A 14,828-nucleotide genomic window follows, 5' to 3' on the forward strand; every position below is an offset into this window, starting at 1 on the left:
ACCGAACTGTATGGCGTCGAGGGAGATTGCCAACAGCGGCTGGAATCCTTGAAAGGACTCTTCGCCCGCCCACTCTGAAGCGTGGGTCGTGGGATACTTGAACTTCATAAAGGTCTGCAACACTTGCTTCTTTGGGCCGCGCCGAAAGCGACAAAGTCATCTGTGGCTCCTTCAATGCTTCAACTTCGTCGATAGTCATGCGTCTACCTTCTTCAAGGATCTTCGAGGATGAAAATTCGTGAAACCACTTCCAACACAAAAACATGAACATACCCATTCCATGTAAAGTGACTGGAAAAATACTATTTCTTCGAAAAAACTGTGCATGCAATGCAGATGAACAAAGTGAAGGAGTGCCAAACCGTTCATCAAACCACACAAACAACAGGGTCGAATCTTGACTTTCTGATCTAAATCAATCAACTGTGGCAAAACACAATGGAAATGCCGATGCTTGATGCTCAATCCTTCTTGTGCTCTTTCGGAAACTGTGTCATGCAAAGGAAGAGACATAGAATCTGAATTCCTTGGGTGCAAACATTTCATCTTTTCATGAGTAATCCGCATACATCCGTGCTCATTCATGAGTGAATCGTGCTCATCGTACAATATGTCATGCCTATGAAAAGGGATCACATAAGGACGGTGACTAAAATACAAGAAAGCATTACGGATGAAACAATCGAACAATGCATGCTGACTAATCATTGGTACACATAATACTTCCTGTGGGGGTTCTTTGGACCTCGACTCGAGAGCCAAGATCCGGTTCTTCGTGATCTATCGAATCTGCAATGAGGTTAGCTTCACTAGACAAAGTATCAACTAAACCATCATCCGTGTGAACAATCACATCTTTATCATGCAAATCATCATGCTCGTGAATAATTACATCTTGATCATGCAAATCATCATGCTCGTGAATAATTACATATTGATCATCCAAATCATCATGCTTATCATTATCATGCAAATCATGTGTGTCATGCTTTAGAAAAGAAGAGACTGAGAGAGTCTCGTTCTCCGGATTCTTGTCAATCTGCGCCTGCACACTAGAAAAGAGTCGGAACAACTCTTGCATGTGTTGGGCTCTCTGTTCTTCACGCTCTTTGCGCTTGTGATCCAATTCTGCAATTCTTTCTTCAGCCGCTAAGCATGCTTGCTCGCGCTCACGCTCTATGATTGTCATTCTTTCTTTGTATTTACGCTCTATGGCTGCCATGCTTTCTGCTTGTCTTGCTTCGCACTCGCGCTCCAAGGCGCCGCGTTGCGCTTCTTGTTGTAACTTTTCCTTGTCCATCATCGTCTTGACCAAGCCTCCATAGGATTTGGTGCAATCCTTGGCGTAGATGGGGAAGGGGGAGGGTCAAGAAAACCTCCTGGTGGGGAAAATTCTTCTTCGCCACTGCCATGCTCATCACCTCCATGCGAAGTATCTATTCCGCTTCGTGTGATGACCATACAGTGAAGTCTTGGGTTCTTAAGTTCATGAGGAACTTGGGTTCTTGTGGGTCTTGGGTTCTTGGGTTCTTGAGGTTCTTGAGTTCTTGAGGTTCTTGAGGTTCTTCTTTAGCTTGCAATCTGTGCTAGAGAAGGATCTTCTCTTTACCCGAGCTCTTCTCTTTCTCGCGGGCGCACCCCTTGGCGGCCTTGCGCTCACACCAAGGTTGCTTTTTCCCACCTCACGTCGATTGGCTGGCCGCTAAGTGCACGGTCCGCTCTCAATGAGTGAAAAGAGAGACAAGGGGAGGCTGGACAAGCCCTTCTTTCTTGGGTTTCCTGTCACTCTTCAAAAACACGATTAGGAATCAGCACGCCCAAGTGGACTTGGGTTACATGCGACCGCAACAAGCAAAAAAAAATCTTGTGGTTCTTGTGGTTCTTTCCTTCAAGGATACAGAACACTACCAAAGCTCTGATACCAATGTAAGGTGCAGAGGAAGTGAATGTTGAACTTTGCTCAAGATGAGTGCTCCGAACTGTGCTCAAGGTTCCTTTTACTTACGGAAGCGAGAGCCTTCCGTTCCTTTAGTGAGAGAGTGCAAGTGATTACAAACAAAGTGGTAAACACTGTGAATGAAGGTGCTGAGACTGAGAGACAGAGAGAGAAGAATACGACACCAGAATGTTGTCAAACCCTCCTCCGAAGGCTCCACTCTCTATGGTGAGAGCGGTCTACTATTGATTGCACAAATCTCTACAATGCTTGGACTTGCCGACAACGTTGACAACCATGAGGATGATGACGAGACAGGCTGAAATCTGAAAACGCTAGTGGCTGAAATCTGCAAATCTTTATTTGCTGAATTCTGACTCTATGTCGGTGATGATGTCGATGGCGACGATGCGACGACGATGCACTGAAAATGCAGATGTTGAAATCTGCCTTTTCCTGGCTGAAACTGCAAACTACGCTAGGTCTGACCATGTGGCGAGGATCTGCTGCGGGAAGGTGAGATCTGCAAGGTTCAGGACTCTGACTGCGGTGTCTGACTGCTGAAAACTGAAAAAACTGATGATATTCGGGGTCTTATCGCGATGAATCTGCAAAACGCTGGTAGGTCATGCTGATACAAAAACGCTAGCGCTGAATTTCGTCTTGATGCAAAAACGCTAGGGGATTTGCTGGTCCTGCTGTCGCCAAGCTGCTGCATTGCAAACACGCTGGCTTGGGAATGGCTGAAAAATGCTAGGTCTGCAGTGTGCAAAACTCTAGGATTTGCTGGGCGGGATCTTGCTGAGAAGGTGCCTGTTGAACAAGGGTGTTCCTGCTGCCTCTTCTGCTAGAAAGTGCTAGCGCTAGGTTTCTTATGTACTTGCTTATCAAAATTGCCCTACCCAGTTCCCAACAAAAGTCACTTAAAAATAATAAGTGAAAAATGGCTAAAATAGGGAAAATAGGTCTATTCACTTAAAAAATGCTCTTGATGGGTTCTGATAGAAATCTGATGATCATGCTGTGTGCAACCAGAGGATATGCATCTACTCTAATTGCCTAGACATGCACGGTCTGCGAACAGACTCACAAAAATGCGAGAACAGTTCTTTAGCTAGGCTAATTGAACTGAAGTGAACTGAACCCATGTCATGAAGTAGCTTGTCCACGTACACATAGGGTTAGATATGGACGTGACAACGCATGTATGTCAGTTGCTACTGATTCTCATGTGGTACTTTGATAGTGGTGCTACAAAGCACATTACCTCTCATCGTGAGTTGTTTACCTCCTTTGAGGATGTCCTTCATGGAAATACAATCACTTGTGCCAACAATGCCTCTTATCCGGTCAAGGGAGTTGGAAAGATTGTGCCGACTGTTGCGAATGGCAGTTGTTTCACACTTGTTGATGCACTATATATACCCCAGATCAAGAAGAACCTTTTGTCTATATCTACGCTAGCTACACTTTGGTCTTGTTGTGAAATTGGTGGATGACAGATGTACAGTTCATTAAGCTCACTTTGTATGACAAGTGTATGAAGAATTTTGCAAATGCAGTTGTGGATTCAAAGTTTCTGATGCAAAGCTTTGGCATGCACGTTTTGGGTATATGAATTTTGTCAATTTGCTACCTTTGGAGAAATCTGATATGGTTGCTTCTTTGCCGCCTATTGAAGCATTTGTGAAGCATGTTTGTGAAGGCTGTATTTTGGGTAAAACGTTCGAAGTTTCCAAAGGATGGTTCAGTAAGGGCTACATACAGGTTGCAGTTTGTGCATAGTGATGTTTGTGGACCCATGCAACTCCGTCCTTGGGTAATTACCGTTTCTTCGTGACTTTCATTGATGATTACTCCAGGTATGCATGGGTGTATCCGCTTAAAGCTAAGTCCGAAGTGTTCATGTGCTTCAAGCAATTTCTAGCTATGGTTGAAAATGTCTCTAAATGTACTATGGGCACCCTCTGTTTAGACCGAGGGGGGGAGTTTATGTCTCATGAGTTTAATGCATTTCTCGCTAGTCATGGGATAAAACACCAATATACAATGCCGTATACACCTCAACAAAATTTTGTTGCTGAAAGGAAAAGCAGATCGCTTAGGGAGATGGAACGATGTATGATCAAGAGTCAAGCTTTGCCACATTCGTTTTGGCTTGAGGCCATCATGTGTGCTACATATGTATTTAATAGGTGTCCTACGACAGCTTTGCAGTCTATGACTCCATGTGAACCATGGCATGACAGAAAGCCATCTATTAATCACATGCGTGTTTGGTTGTTTGGCTTATGCGTTGGTGCCACAAACTTAGCGCAAAAAATTGGATGATAAGGCTATCAAATGCATTTTTGTTGGTTATAGTATTGCGAGCAAAGGTTACAGGTTATACCATCCACAAACGAAGCGTATCTTGGTTTCACATGATGTTGTGTTTGTGGAAGATTCTGTTCAGCCTTTGCTCTCACATAGTGGAGACAATAATGTAAGCTCACAGGACATTTATGACAGTTTGTTGCCTCTTTTCAGTGGTGGAAACTTGAATGTAAATTTCAATGTATCGGGGTTTCTGAAAACCACCCAAGTCACAGATGTGGTCACTGGCGTAGAAGCGATCTATCCGAGATAGATTCGCTCCTCCCTCTCTGCGGTCCGAGGGAGAAAAGGCCAAGTTTTCTGGGAGCCTCACAAAGCCAGAGTGCTGCCAAACATCTGAAACCGTTATACAAAGCCTCTCCCAAGCTATCAACTCAGCCCCGTGCACAGGAGCATGGCTACCTCCAATCTTGTCAGAGGGTCCTCCAGCATGTTGAAGTCACCCCCAATGCACCATTGCTCTGCATGCGGCAAAGACTCTACAATGTGAGACTAAAACTTTGCACGTGCACTTGCCACATTGGGCGCAAAGATGTTCAGGAAGCAGGCAGCCCTGAACCTGCATAGTAATCCACTGAGCCCTGCCAGGCACAATAATACCTTTGTCCACAGTGGCCTGCTGCCAAGAGTCCGCAATAGTCATACATATCCCTCCCTGGATACCACTAGGTCCAAATGCAGCTGACCAAAAGGGCTCATATCTACCACACAAAAGCTGACCACATCGTCTAATGCGGCTCTCACAAAGATGATCTTGCAACATAAGAAGATCAATCTCTCCGCCCACAAGGCATCGCTGAAGCTCCTGATGCAATCGACCCCGTTGACGCTGAAACTAGGGCCCATGCAATCCCTGCACATTCCATGAGACAATCCTCATGGAGAACAAGAAAGAACCGATGCTGCAATATCAACTAACTGCTCTATCTTCGAGGCTGGCTTCGATGGGCAATAATCCGCATCCGAGCGTCCTCGAGATAGGCGTGACTGCAAAGACTGTCTAGCCCAAGCCGAGGAAGAGCATGCAGTACGCAGGGCAACCTCCTCTGTCCAGGAGTCCTCATGTATGTATACATAGCATGGTAGGCTTTGTGTGTCAGTAAAGAAATGTACCAAAATGTGTCTACATCTTGCGGAGTCTGGAGGTGTCACTAAGAACTTGGCCAACTGCCACAAAGTCTGTATTAGGTCTGTAACCCCTAGGTCTCCCGTGTGTTGAGAGAACTTGAGAGCTTGTGCCTGCAGCCAATCCATCATTGAATCTAGAGTCCACTCAGAGTGGTCCTTGTCACATAAGGGAAAAGAAAAGCCAACCGCTGTGTCCATGGCCTCTATCCCTCTAGCTGTAAGGAAGAGTACATGAACTCTGAAACAAGCTGCTTCCAAGTGTGGTGAAGAGTCGTCGAGAAATCGTGTAAAGTCGTAGGCAAAAAAGTCCCACCTACGACGAATGTTGAAGCTCGTAGCAGTCCACGAGGAACTACTGAAAAGGGAGACGTCTGCACCAAAAGGGGGGATTGCCCAGGCCAGGAAGAGCATGCCGTACGTTGGGCAACCTCCTCTGTCCAGGAGTCCTCATGTATGTATACATAGCGTGGTAGGCTCTGTGTGTCAATAAAGAAATGTACCACAATGTGTCTACATCTTGCCGAGTCTGGAGGTGTCACTAAGAACTTGGCCAACTGCCACAAAGTCTGTATTAGGTCTGTAACCCCTAGGTCTCCTGTGTGGTGAGAGAACTTAAGGGTTTGTGCCTGCAGCCAATCCATCATTGCATCTAGAGTCCACTCAGACTGGTCCTTGCCACATAAGGGAAAAGAAAAGCCAACTGTTGTGTCCATGGCCTCTCTGTAAGGAAGAGTACATGAAATTTGAAACAAGCTGCTTCCAAGTCTGGCGAAGAGTCATCGAGAAATCATGTGAAGTCGTAGGCAAAAAAGTCCCACCTACGACGAATGTCGAAGCTCGTAGCAGTCCAGGAGGAACTGCTGAAAAGGGAGACGTCTGCACCAAAAGGGGGGATCGCAAGAAAGGCTGTCCCTCTCTCGCCAAGCGACTCTTGGCAAAAGCGTTGCCAAGAGATCTCCTAGTAGTCGAGGAAGATCTTGCCGCATGGGTCGGCAGCGGGGTAGGAGCAGGAGGAGAAGTGGAAGTAGTGGGGCTAGTGGGTGGGGAAGGAGGAGGAGGGGGGGGGGGGGGGGAGGGGGGTGTGTGCTGGTGGGATGGGAGTAGGAGGGGAGGAGGATGGAGGTGGGGGAGGGGAGGAGGGATTGTCAGTGGTGAGGCTGAGGTGGAGGGTGGAACTAGGGCCTCGTCCTGTTGAAGAGGATCAAAACGGTTCCCTATGGGAACCCACTGCTGCTGGCTTGGAGCTTGGCGACCACCTGGAGCGCCACGCTGACGTGGTGTCAGCCCTCTTGTGCCTGGACCCTAGGTTCTGAGGGTGTCAGCCCTCCGGTGCCTGGACCCTGTGTCTCTGCCTGCTAATGCTGGCCACCCTTAGGAGGCTGGGCTGAGTTTGAGGGGAAGGTCGGGGCCTCCTCCGCGGACAGGTCTTCGCAAGATGGCCCATCTGTCGACAAAGAAGCACTGATTCGGGAGGCCCGAATACTCCACACTCTGGCGGAGCCAACCACCACTCACCTGAGGTAGTAGAATGACCTTCAGGAGGGTGTGGGTGTCCCGAACCAGAACGTGTACTGAGGGTATGCCAGCTGCCTTGGCAGCTATAGAGGCTGCCGTATGAGTTGTCTCCAGGACAATCCCAATCTCTGAGCCAATCCTGCATAGAAGCGGAAGGTACTCTCCTCAGGCCGGGTAAGCAAACTGAGATGGGAAGGTCTACCTCCTCGACAAGAATATCGGTGGCTGGGTCGAAACCATGGCGCCAGTGTCGAAAATGAGTTCGAGCTGCTCGGATGGCCAGAGGGGACACCATCTCGGGGGTCTCAAACTCTATCTGGCAATAGCCACGGCCGAGAAGCTGAACGTCGAGGATCTTGCCCACCTCTGCTAAAAGGCAGGCCTGGAGGAGATCACACATCTCTCCTCTGCTAGGTCGGGTGCCGATGATCTTGCAGGTGACGGAAGTCGCCTGGAGGCGCTCCACCTCTACTGCGAGGCTCGCTTGCTCGGTCAGCGAAAGAGCAAGTCGGATGGTGGGCTCTGAGAAACTCCGGCGAGTAGAGTCCCAAAAAACACCACTGACGAGGCTAAATAGAGCGAGGCCTGAAGAGAGGGGGGGGGGCAATGGAAGGTGCACAAAGGGGGGTGGAGGGGACGGCGGGCTGAGGAGCTAAGGGGAGGCGGGCTGGGGGAAGCAGCGCTGAGGTAGGAAGCAGCGGGGCAGGGCAGCGCGGGCTGTGGGGAGGGCAGTGCGAAGAGGGTGAGGGTGGGTGAGCACAGCAGGCAGCGAGCGCTGGTTAACCAAATATCAGTTCTGTATTCCTATTTCTCACTTGTTCAAGTTTTAGTCAAGTAAGCTGCTTTAACATATTTTGCTTATGCCTTTTCTAAAAGCAATTTTAAGAGTATAATTGTTTATTTTATCTAGTTTTGTTTAGTAGCAAATAAAGTGCCTCTTTTCTTGTTTTCTTACGTCCCTTGCTTTTGTATTTTTGTGTGTGTTTTATCCCCTCTTTTAATTCACAAGTTCAGACTAATCTGACCTTCTGAAGGTATATATATAGAATATCGTGCTGAAATAGAAGTTGTTAACAAATTAAAGTGGCTGAATCGCTATTGTTTAGGATTTTTTTATGTATGCTGCAGAGAAATTCTTATGTTATCAATGTATATATATACCATTCACTATTGAGAGCAGGTCTTTAAAGGGTTTTTTGTTTTCTTATATGTTTTCTCTTGCACACTAGGCCTGTAATTTTGAACCTTGTAAGATTGTGAGAAAATTTGCAGGTACTTTTAGGAATGCCATTTTTGTGGCTTTATCCTTGGGATTACTTGTCAAAGGCATTTGATCTTGGTCGTGTCTTCATACACTTCTGGTGAGTATATTTCTCTTATGTAGCTTAATGATTGCATGAGGTATTCTATGTCTTATTGATTTTTTCTGTCTAAGTTCCCAATTAGGAAGACACAAACTCAATGATCGATGCCTAGACTTTTCTATTCAAGAAGTGTCAGGCATTGTCTTTCATCCACCTATTTTCTCAGAACAATTGTAGGCATTGCCTTTCATGTAGCTATCTTTCTGAAACATTTGTAGTGCTGGATGTTATTACTTGAATGCTTGTCCCTTGTGAAAAATCAGCAATCAAAACATCTCATGGATGTTTCGATGCTCTTGTGCGAAACCAAGCATATTTGGGGCTGCACAGACATTGTGTAAGCATGCGTTGATTTTGTTGATTCAAAAAGCTGCACTTCAAATGCCAACTTCTGCATACTTTCCTCATAAATGGATCACTATACTTTCTGGTTATTGTGAAACCAAAGGAAAATGTAATTGAATGCTGAACACACTGCACATGAATAAATTACCATTTGAAGAATGCATGCATATATATATGTATGTTATGGTGGCTATGTGAATGAAATTTGTTCAGTTGTTTTAGAAGCTGTTTTCTTATGCAGGTCTGTTAACTTCAAATTTGTTCCAGAGGCTATTTTTGTCTCGAAGGGTTTTGCTCTAGTGTTATTGGTCGTCCATTTAAGTTTGCTAGTGCTGTTTGCGCATTGCAAATGGTGCAAGTAAGTGCCTTTTACCTTCCATATTTATAATCTTTCCTAATTATGAGTGGTTTTGATAGTGAAAAGGATATGCTCTTTTTTCCGGTTGGTGCACATTTTCACCTTAGTATAGGGGCGCCTTAGTAAATGTTCTCTATTTCTTTGATTGCCACGGCACAAGCTTGTCAAATGATCTTTTGAGTGTAATCCGAGTGTAAGATGAGACAAACCTACTTTTCTTTAAGTGGTGGGGCGAGAGTCTTTATGCACTTTTCATTTGTCCTTGTTTGGCCTAGACCCACAACACCTACATGGAGGCTTTTGCTCACTGTAAACTCTACTTCTACTGTAGTGAGATAGATGAAATGTTTAATAGATTATTGTTTTCTTCAGAGCTTTTCACTGCCTGTTTGTGTCAAGCAGTGTGCATAGGTTTTGTCACCATATAGGTCTTTTTACAAGACCAAATGCTCAAGTATTTAAGCTGTGGCATGGTTGCTCCCAGACAGGAACATGGTCTCCTTCCTGCTCTTAACTTGAGGTCAAAACTCCAGCAAATTGCCGGATTATTAAGTTCTACTCCCAGAAAGCTTTTTGAAAAGGACACTGAAGTTATCTTAGAACCTAGACGTGAGTATCCTTCATTTTTACACTGTAGAAAATATTGTTAAGGATGCTGATAATCTTCTGCTAATATGGTCATAGATGTCACAACTGTTCTTTTCACGGGAAATTTTATTGGCATTTCATGTGCTCGCTCTCTCCACTATCAGTTTTATTCTTGGTAAGGTCGTGATCCCTTTTGCACTTAAATATTCTTATAAATTGTCCTTGACCTTTTCTTTTCTATGCTAGGTATTTTTACTCGCTGCCTTACCTGCTATGGAGGACACCTTTTCCAACTTTCTTCAGGTATGTCTCTGAAACGAAACGCTTTTATTAAAAACACGTTATTTAGTTGACATACTGAAGAAATCCATTTACTGAATATTGATCCTGAGAAATGCAAAAGTCGTCAGTCTACGAGACGTAAGGATTGCTCTATGATAATCACTTTGATCTTCAGTCAAAGGCTCACATGTTCTTAGGAACATTGAAACTTGAAATTCTGCTCGTTTCTCCACAAATTCGTAGAAATGTAAACAAACTTGAATGGAACATTTAATCACTATGTGTTCACTTTTTTTCGTGTGCTAATCTTCAATTAAGTAAGCTAAAAAGTGTAGAAATGTAAACAAACTTGAATGGAATATTTAATTATCAAGTGCTCCCTTTCTTTTGTGTGCTAATCTTCAATTAAGTAAGCTAATTATGTAGTGTACTTACTCATGATGAACAGAGAAGTTTTCCCTATCCTCCATAGTTGCAAATCTCTTCATGGCTATGGTCATGAGTTTTCCTCATTGACATGCTAAGGTTCCTCTATATTGTCGAGGCACAATGATGGATATTGCCATGTAACCATTGCAAATGCAACTAAAAGCAGATGTCGACTTTTTATGACGTTGTGCAGTTGCTTAGTGCAGGGCCGTTCAATGTAGAGAGTGAGATGCCAGGCTTATGTGCGGTTTACTTAAAACCTTAGTATGTAGTTAGTATGCCCACTGCTTGAAAACATCAGTAAACACTGGAGAAAATAACGGGCTGAATGATGCTTAATGACGGTTTAGCACCTCAATTTGAGCAAAGCTGCTAGCCTCTTTTTGGTCTACATCAGGCCTTAGTAAATCATGGAACACTTGGGAGTAATTGTGGACTGTTGAGATATAGGCAAGTCGATATTGGCAAACTTTCTTTCGCCCTATTTCTTATAAGAGAGGAATTGATTAAGCGTTCCCTTTTGTATATGTAGGCCATAATTGGGAGTTTTTTTTCCCTATTCTTATAAAGAGGGACATTGAGTAGTGTGTCACACGCTCTTTGTCATCCTCTTATGTAGGCCATCGTGACTTTTCACCTTGTTCATCTGTGGCTACTTGCAGTATAAAAATGTCTGATGGGCGCTTTCTATTATCCATCCTTTCTGAAGTCTTATCTTGGTATGCACAGACTGATAATATTTGCGGTCATCGAAGCCTGTTGGAACATCTTTCCATCCAATAAAACCTCATCACTTGTACTCCTTGCATGTCACCTGACACTTCTGTTGGGTCTTTGGTGGGGACCATGCGAAAACCCTCATGCGACAGCACCTGTCAAGAAGTCCGAGTAGTTTCGTTCAAAACTGCCAATAGTTCATGTAAGGTCGCCAATCAAAAGTCGAATTTTGAGTGAATTCATCCTATTTTGTACTCTTCTTATGGTGCTTCTATATTCTTACGGTGTAGTGTTGCAACAATCGAAAAGGAGTGCATGAATGCCGTGCAATAGAATCGCATTTACTTGATTCATTCTATCAGATGAGCGCAAGAGTACTTTCAAAATGCAAGGCCACGTGAGCTTCAATCTTCTCACAAGTCGAATAGCTTCGATAAAAGAGACCTCAAAGTCTCATGCAATTTATGATGGTCAAACTTGGTTTTGGCCATGGTTTCAAGCATACCATAGATGTTTAGTCTCTTGTACTAGAATATCAACACAATATGGAAGCTGCTGGCATTTTTTACAAGCATGGCTTCCTGCAAAAAGAGAGGTTTATTAACGTGTAGTTGATTCAAGCACACATGTAAATGAAAGATATTTCAAGAAAGGGTGCTTATATTGCATTAAACACGGAATGGATTTTATTCTGTGTGTGTGTGTGTGTGTGTGTGTGTGTGTGTGTGTGTGTGTGGGGATAGTTTCCTATGACGTTAAAATTCTCTCCTTCTTCTCTCTCTCTCTCTCTCTCTCTCTCTCTCTCTCTCTTCCCCATGCCATGAGTTGCCATAGTGAGGATGGTGTAGGCTCTTGCAAGAGAACCATGGTGTACCAAGAATAACGGACTTGGCTGTCCAATCAAAGATTTTACCTTTGTACTCAGAATTTGTAAATTAAAATGAAAGTGAAATGTACCATCACATTGTTAACCAAGGATAAAAGCTCTAAGTGTCTACATTGCACAAAGTTTTAAGGAGCATGTGCTAAGATTTGGAAGTAAGTCAACCCAAAGAGAATCTGTGTTGTGTTTTACAATTGTGAACATGTGATATTATTTGAATACTCAGATATTTTCCTTTGAAGAATGCGGACGGCCAAGTGGATCCCCATGTAATAGATGCTTTCATAATTTGTGAATGCTATGTTATTGTAAGGTAGTCATAATACAAGTTCAAGGATCAACTTGTATTATCTTGCATCTAAGGGAGGATGAGGGATATAAAATCCCTCAATGTGCGAGGAGCCACTACCAAGCGAAATCACTCTCCTACCTTGGGTAGCAAATTACATGGGAGGTATCTTATAATGTTCTTCTCTCATACACGTGTGTGCGCACACACACACACACACACACACACACACACACACACACACACACACACACACACACACACACTCAAACATCCTTTGATTTTACATATTCCAATGGAGCCTCGAGAGAGGGCAACAAAGCAAGTATATTATTTCTACAAACGTTGCAAACACAACAATTGGCAAAATTTAGATGACCAAAATATGTATACAAAAATTTGCATCTGAAAAAAAGAAGCCTTTGAATCAAAAACCGTGTATGCAAAATCTTCCATACATTTCTTGCTTTGAGCTTATACAAACTACAAAACTAAGTATTAAATGCTACAATATCATCACCAAAACTAAGATGATGCACAATATATTTGTCATCCACAAACTTGTCCACAAGACCAAGTTCTGGAAGTGCATATACAAACAAAAGGTTTTTCTTGATCCCAAGTACATACAAAGAGACCTAAAAGTGTGATAGAGATAACACCTACTCCAGTAAGTACAATCTCCTCAATCACCTTAACTAGAGAAGAGGCATTATTGGCACACTTGATAGTAATCCTTGTTAGAGGCAATCTCAAGAGAAACGATCGGATCACAATTTGACGTAGTTTGCTTAGTTGCACCATTGTCTAGTACTATACATGATCCACATATTCGCAATACATATATGATGAACAAATGGATTATATTGATATTAGACACTAAAAGCCCATTCTGCATCCTGCACAACATTTTCCGAATTTACATTGAAAGAAGCATCTGCAATGGCTACATTTACCTCCTATTTCCAAGCCTCTTTAGTCTTAAATTTAGGAAATTGTTTGATGAAATGATAAGAGTTTTGCCCTTTAGTAAGGAAATTTTAACTTCTTCTTGCATTTATCACTAGACTTCTCAGACATATTGTTGTTTGAAGAAGCAGAAGCTGTGGAACATGCTTGCTACCTGCAAAAGAATTGGAGGTGGCAACATTTTGGATTGGGCCTCTTGTAGCAATAGAAAGATAAGGCCATCAAACTTCCCATCATCGGGTGTACCATCTATCACAAGTCTAAAGGTGGAGACAAAAGTCTGATAATAAGAAGCTACTTTATCCCACTATTATTTATGCTAAACGAGTATGTGGAGTAATGGAACACTTAACACAAAGTGCAATCAATATATGGGCATGCACATGTTAAGCATCCACATGTCTACTTAGTAGTAGGCAAAACAACCTTAACAACACAATTGCTAGAACTTGCACCATCATTCTCAAAATCTGTATCCACAGAACTTTAGTCTTACATCATAACGTGCACAATGTTTCAAATGCCTTTTGCAACAAGGACATGTTGCGTTGTGTATGCCCAACGTAGGTAGTTGTCCCCATTCAAATTGTCCTCAATAAACGACATGTAAAAAACATCGTTGTAGTTATGGCTTGTAAATTCACGTGATGCAAAAGTTTACGTGGAGGAAAACTAATATGTGCTATTGCACAAACTATAATAGACTACAAAATGAATGTTTTGCATAATTTTGCAAAATCTATACAAAAGGATCAAATTGCATGAATAGTATTGTTGGTAGTGGAAGCAAAGGTCAAAATGAGCCTCAATCGTATCTTTGACAACCGTGTAAAATCTCACCAAAAATCACCTCAATCAGAGAGCCTGAGCTGAAAAGGTATTGGCGACTCAAAGATTTGTTTTATTCCAATTGTTTTGAATACAACTATAAGAATGCATGCAATGATTAAGAAGATGGAGGAGCTCAAGTGTATAACAGAGGAAGGAGTATTATTGAGTGTGCTAATACAAAGGTAAGGCTTGGACTAGAGTGATGGCCATATATACGGTTGGGAAAAAAAACCTCCTAATGTGAGAAAAAAGTGCCCCAATGATCCTAATACATCACTACCATAATATGGTAACATCAATTTGGGCAAGAAGATGCACTTGTTTCAAAATTTCTTCCGAATTTTGAGCATTATGCAGCAGATCTAGGGTAGAAGGCTTTATAACGCCACTTTGGATGGGTGCGCTTAGATTGATTGTTGATTTAATGGCCAGAATTTCCCATGAAAATTTGGACATTCTTTTCAAGATTGAGGTAATGAGGAGCATGGCATGCATGCAAACTTTGTCAATCTTAAAGAATTGAGGTGATTGATGAAAATTTTGATAAGTGTGCATAATTCTAAAAGCATGAAAATTCCTCTAAAAAAAATCGAAGCTCTTTACAAGGTTTGGATTTGTAAATTCAATTCATGAACACTTGTTGGTTAGCAGCACATATAAGTGTCTTAGGGCATAAAAGTGTCTTATTACAAATCTAGTGTTAAAGCTAGGAATCAATCATGTATGTTTTGGTAGGTGCCATGTTCTCTTGATAGCTAGAACTAAATTGGATGCTACTAGTTCTAAAATAGCATGTTCAAAGTTTAGGGTTGTAGCTA

At 42.9% G+C, this 14,828-nt stretch overlaps 1 protein-coding gene across 3 annotated transcripts in view; it reads left to right on the forward strand.

Moving 5' to 3' along the window:
* The window catches only part of ALG3 (asparagine-linked glycosylation 3), a 96,337-nt gene extending 84,544 nt beyond the window's left edge, over positions 1-11,793 (forward strand). The window contains exons 8-14 of one of the 3 annotated variants that reach the window (XM_086508724.1): positions 8,228-8,316; positions 8,906-9,022; positions 9,507-9,631; positions 9,707-9,785; positions 9,857-9,913; positions 11,051-11,240; positions 11,329-11,793. In XM_086508724.1, coding sequence (XP_086364850.1) covers positions 8,228-8,316; positions 8,906-9,022; positions 9,507-9,631; positions 9,707-9,785; positions 9,857-9,913; positions 11,051-11,213 — 630 coding nt within the window. In that variant the 3' untranslated portion in view covers positions 11,214-11,240; positions 11,329-11,793. Of the gene's footprint in view, positions 1-8,227; positions 8,317-8,905; positions 9,023-9,506; positions 9,632-9,706; positions 9,786-9,856; positions 9,914-10,013; positions 10,960-10,983; positions 11,241-11,328 lie in introns of those variants that run through there. The other 2 variants (XM_086508726.1, XM_086508727.1) reach the window with 2 other exon arrangements.
* Positions 11,794-14,828: the final 3,035 nt, after the last annotated feature.

The sequence above is a fragment of the Adiantum capillus-veneris genome, chromosome 3 (genome assembly GCF_014529385.1).
Source record: "Adiantum capillus-veneris isolate H3 chromosome 3, ASM1452938v2, whole genome shotgun sequence".
NCBI lineage: Eukaryota > Viridiplantae > Streptophyta > Polypodiopsida > Polypodiales > Pteridaceae > Adiantum > Adiantum capillus-veneris.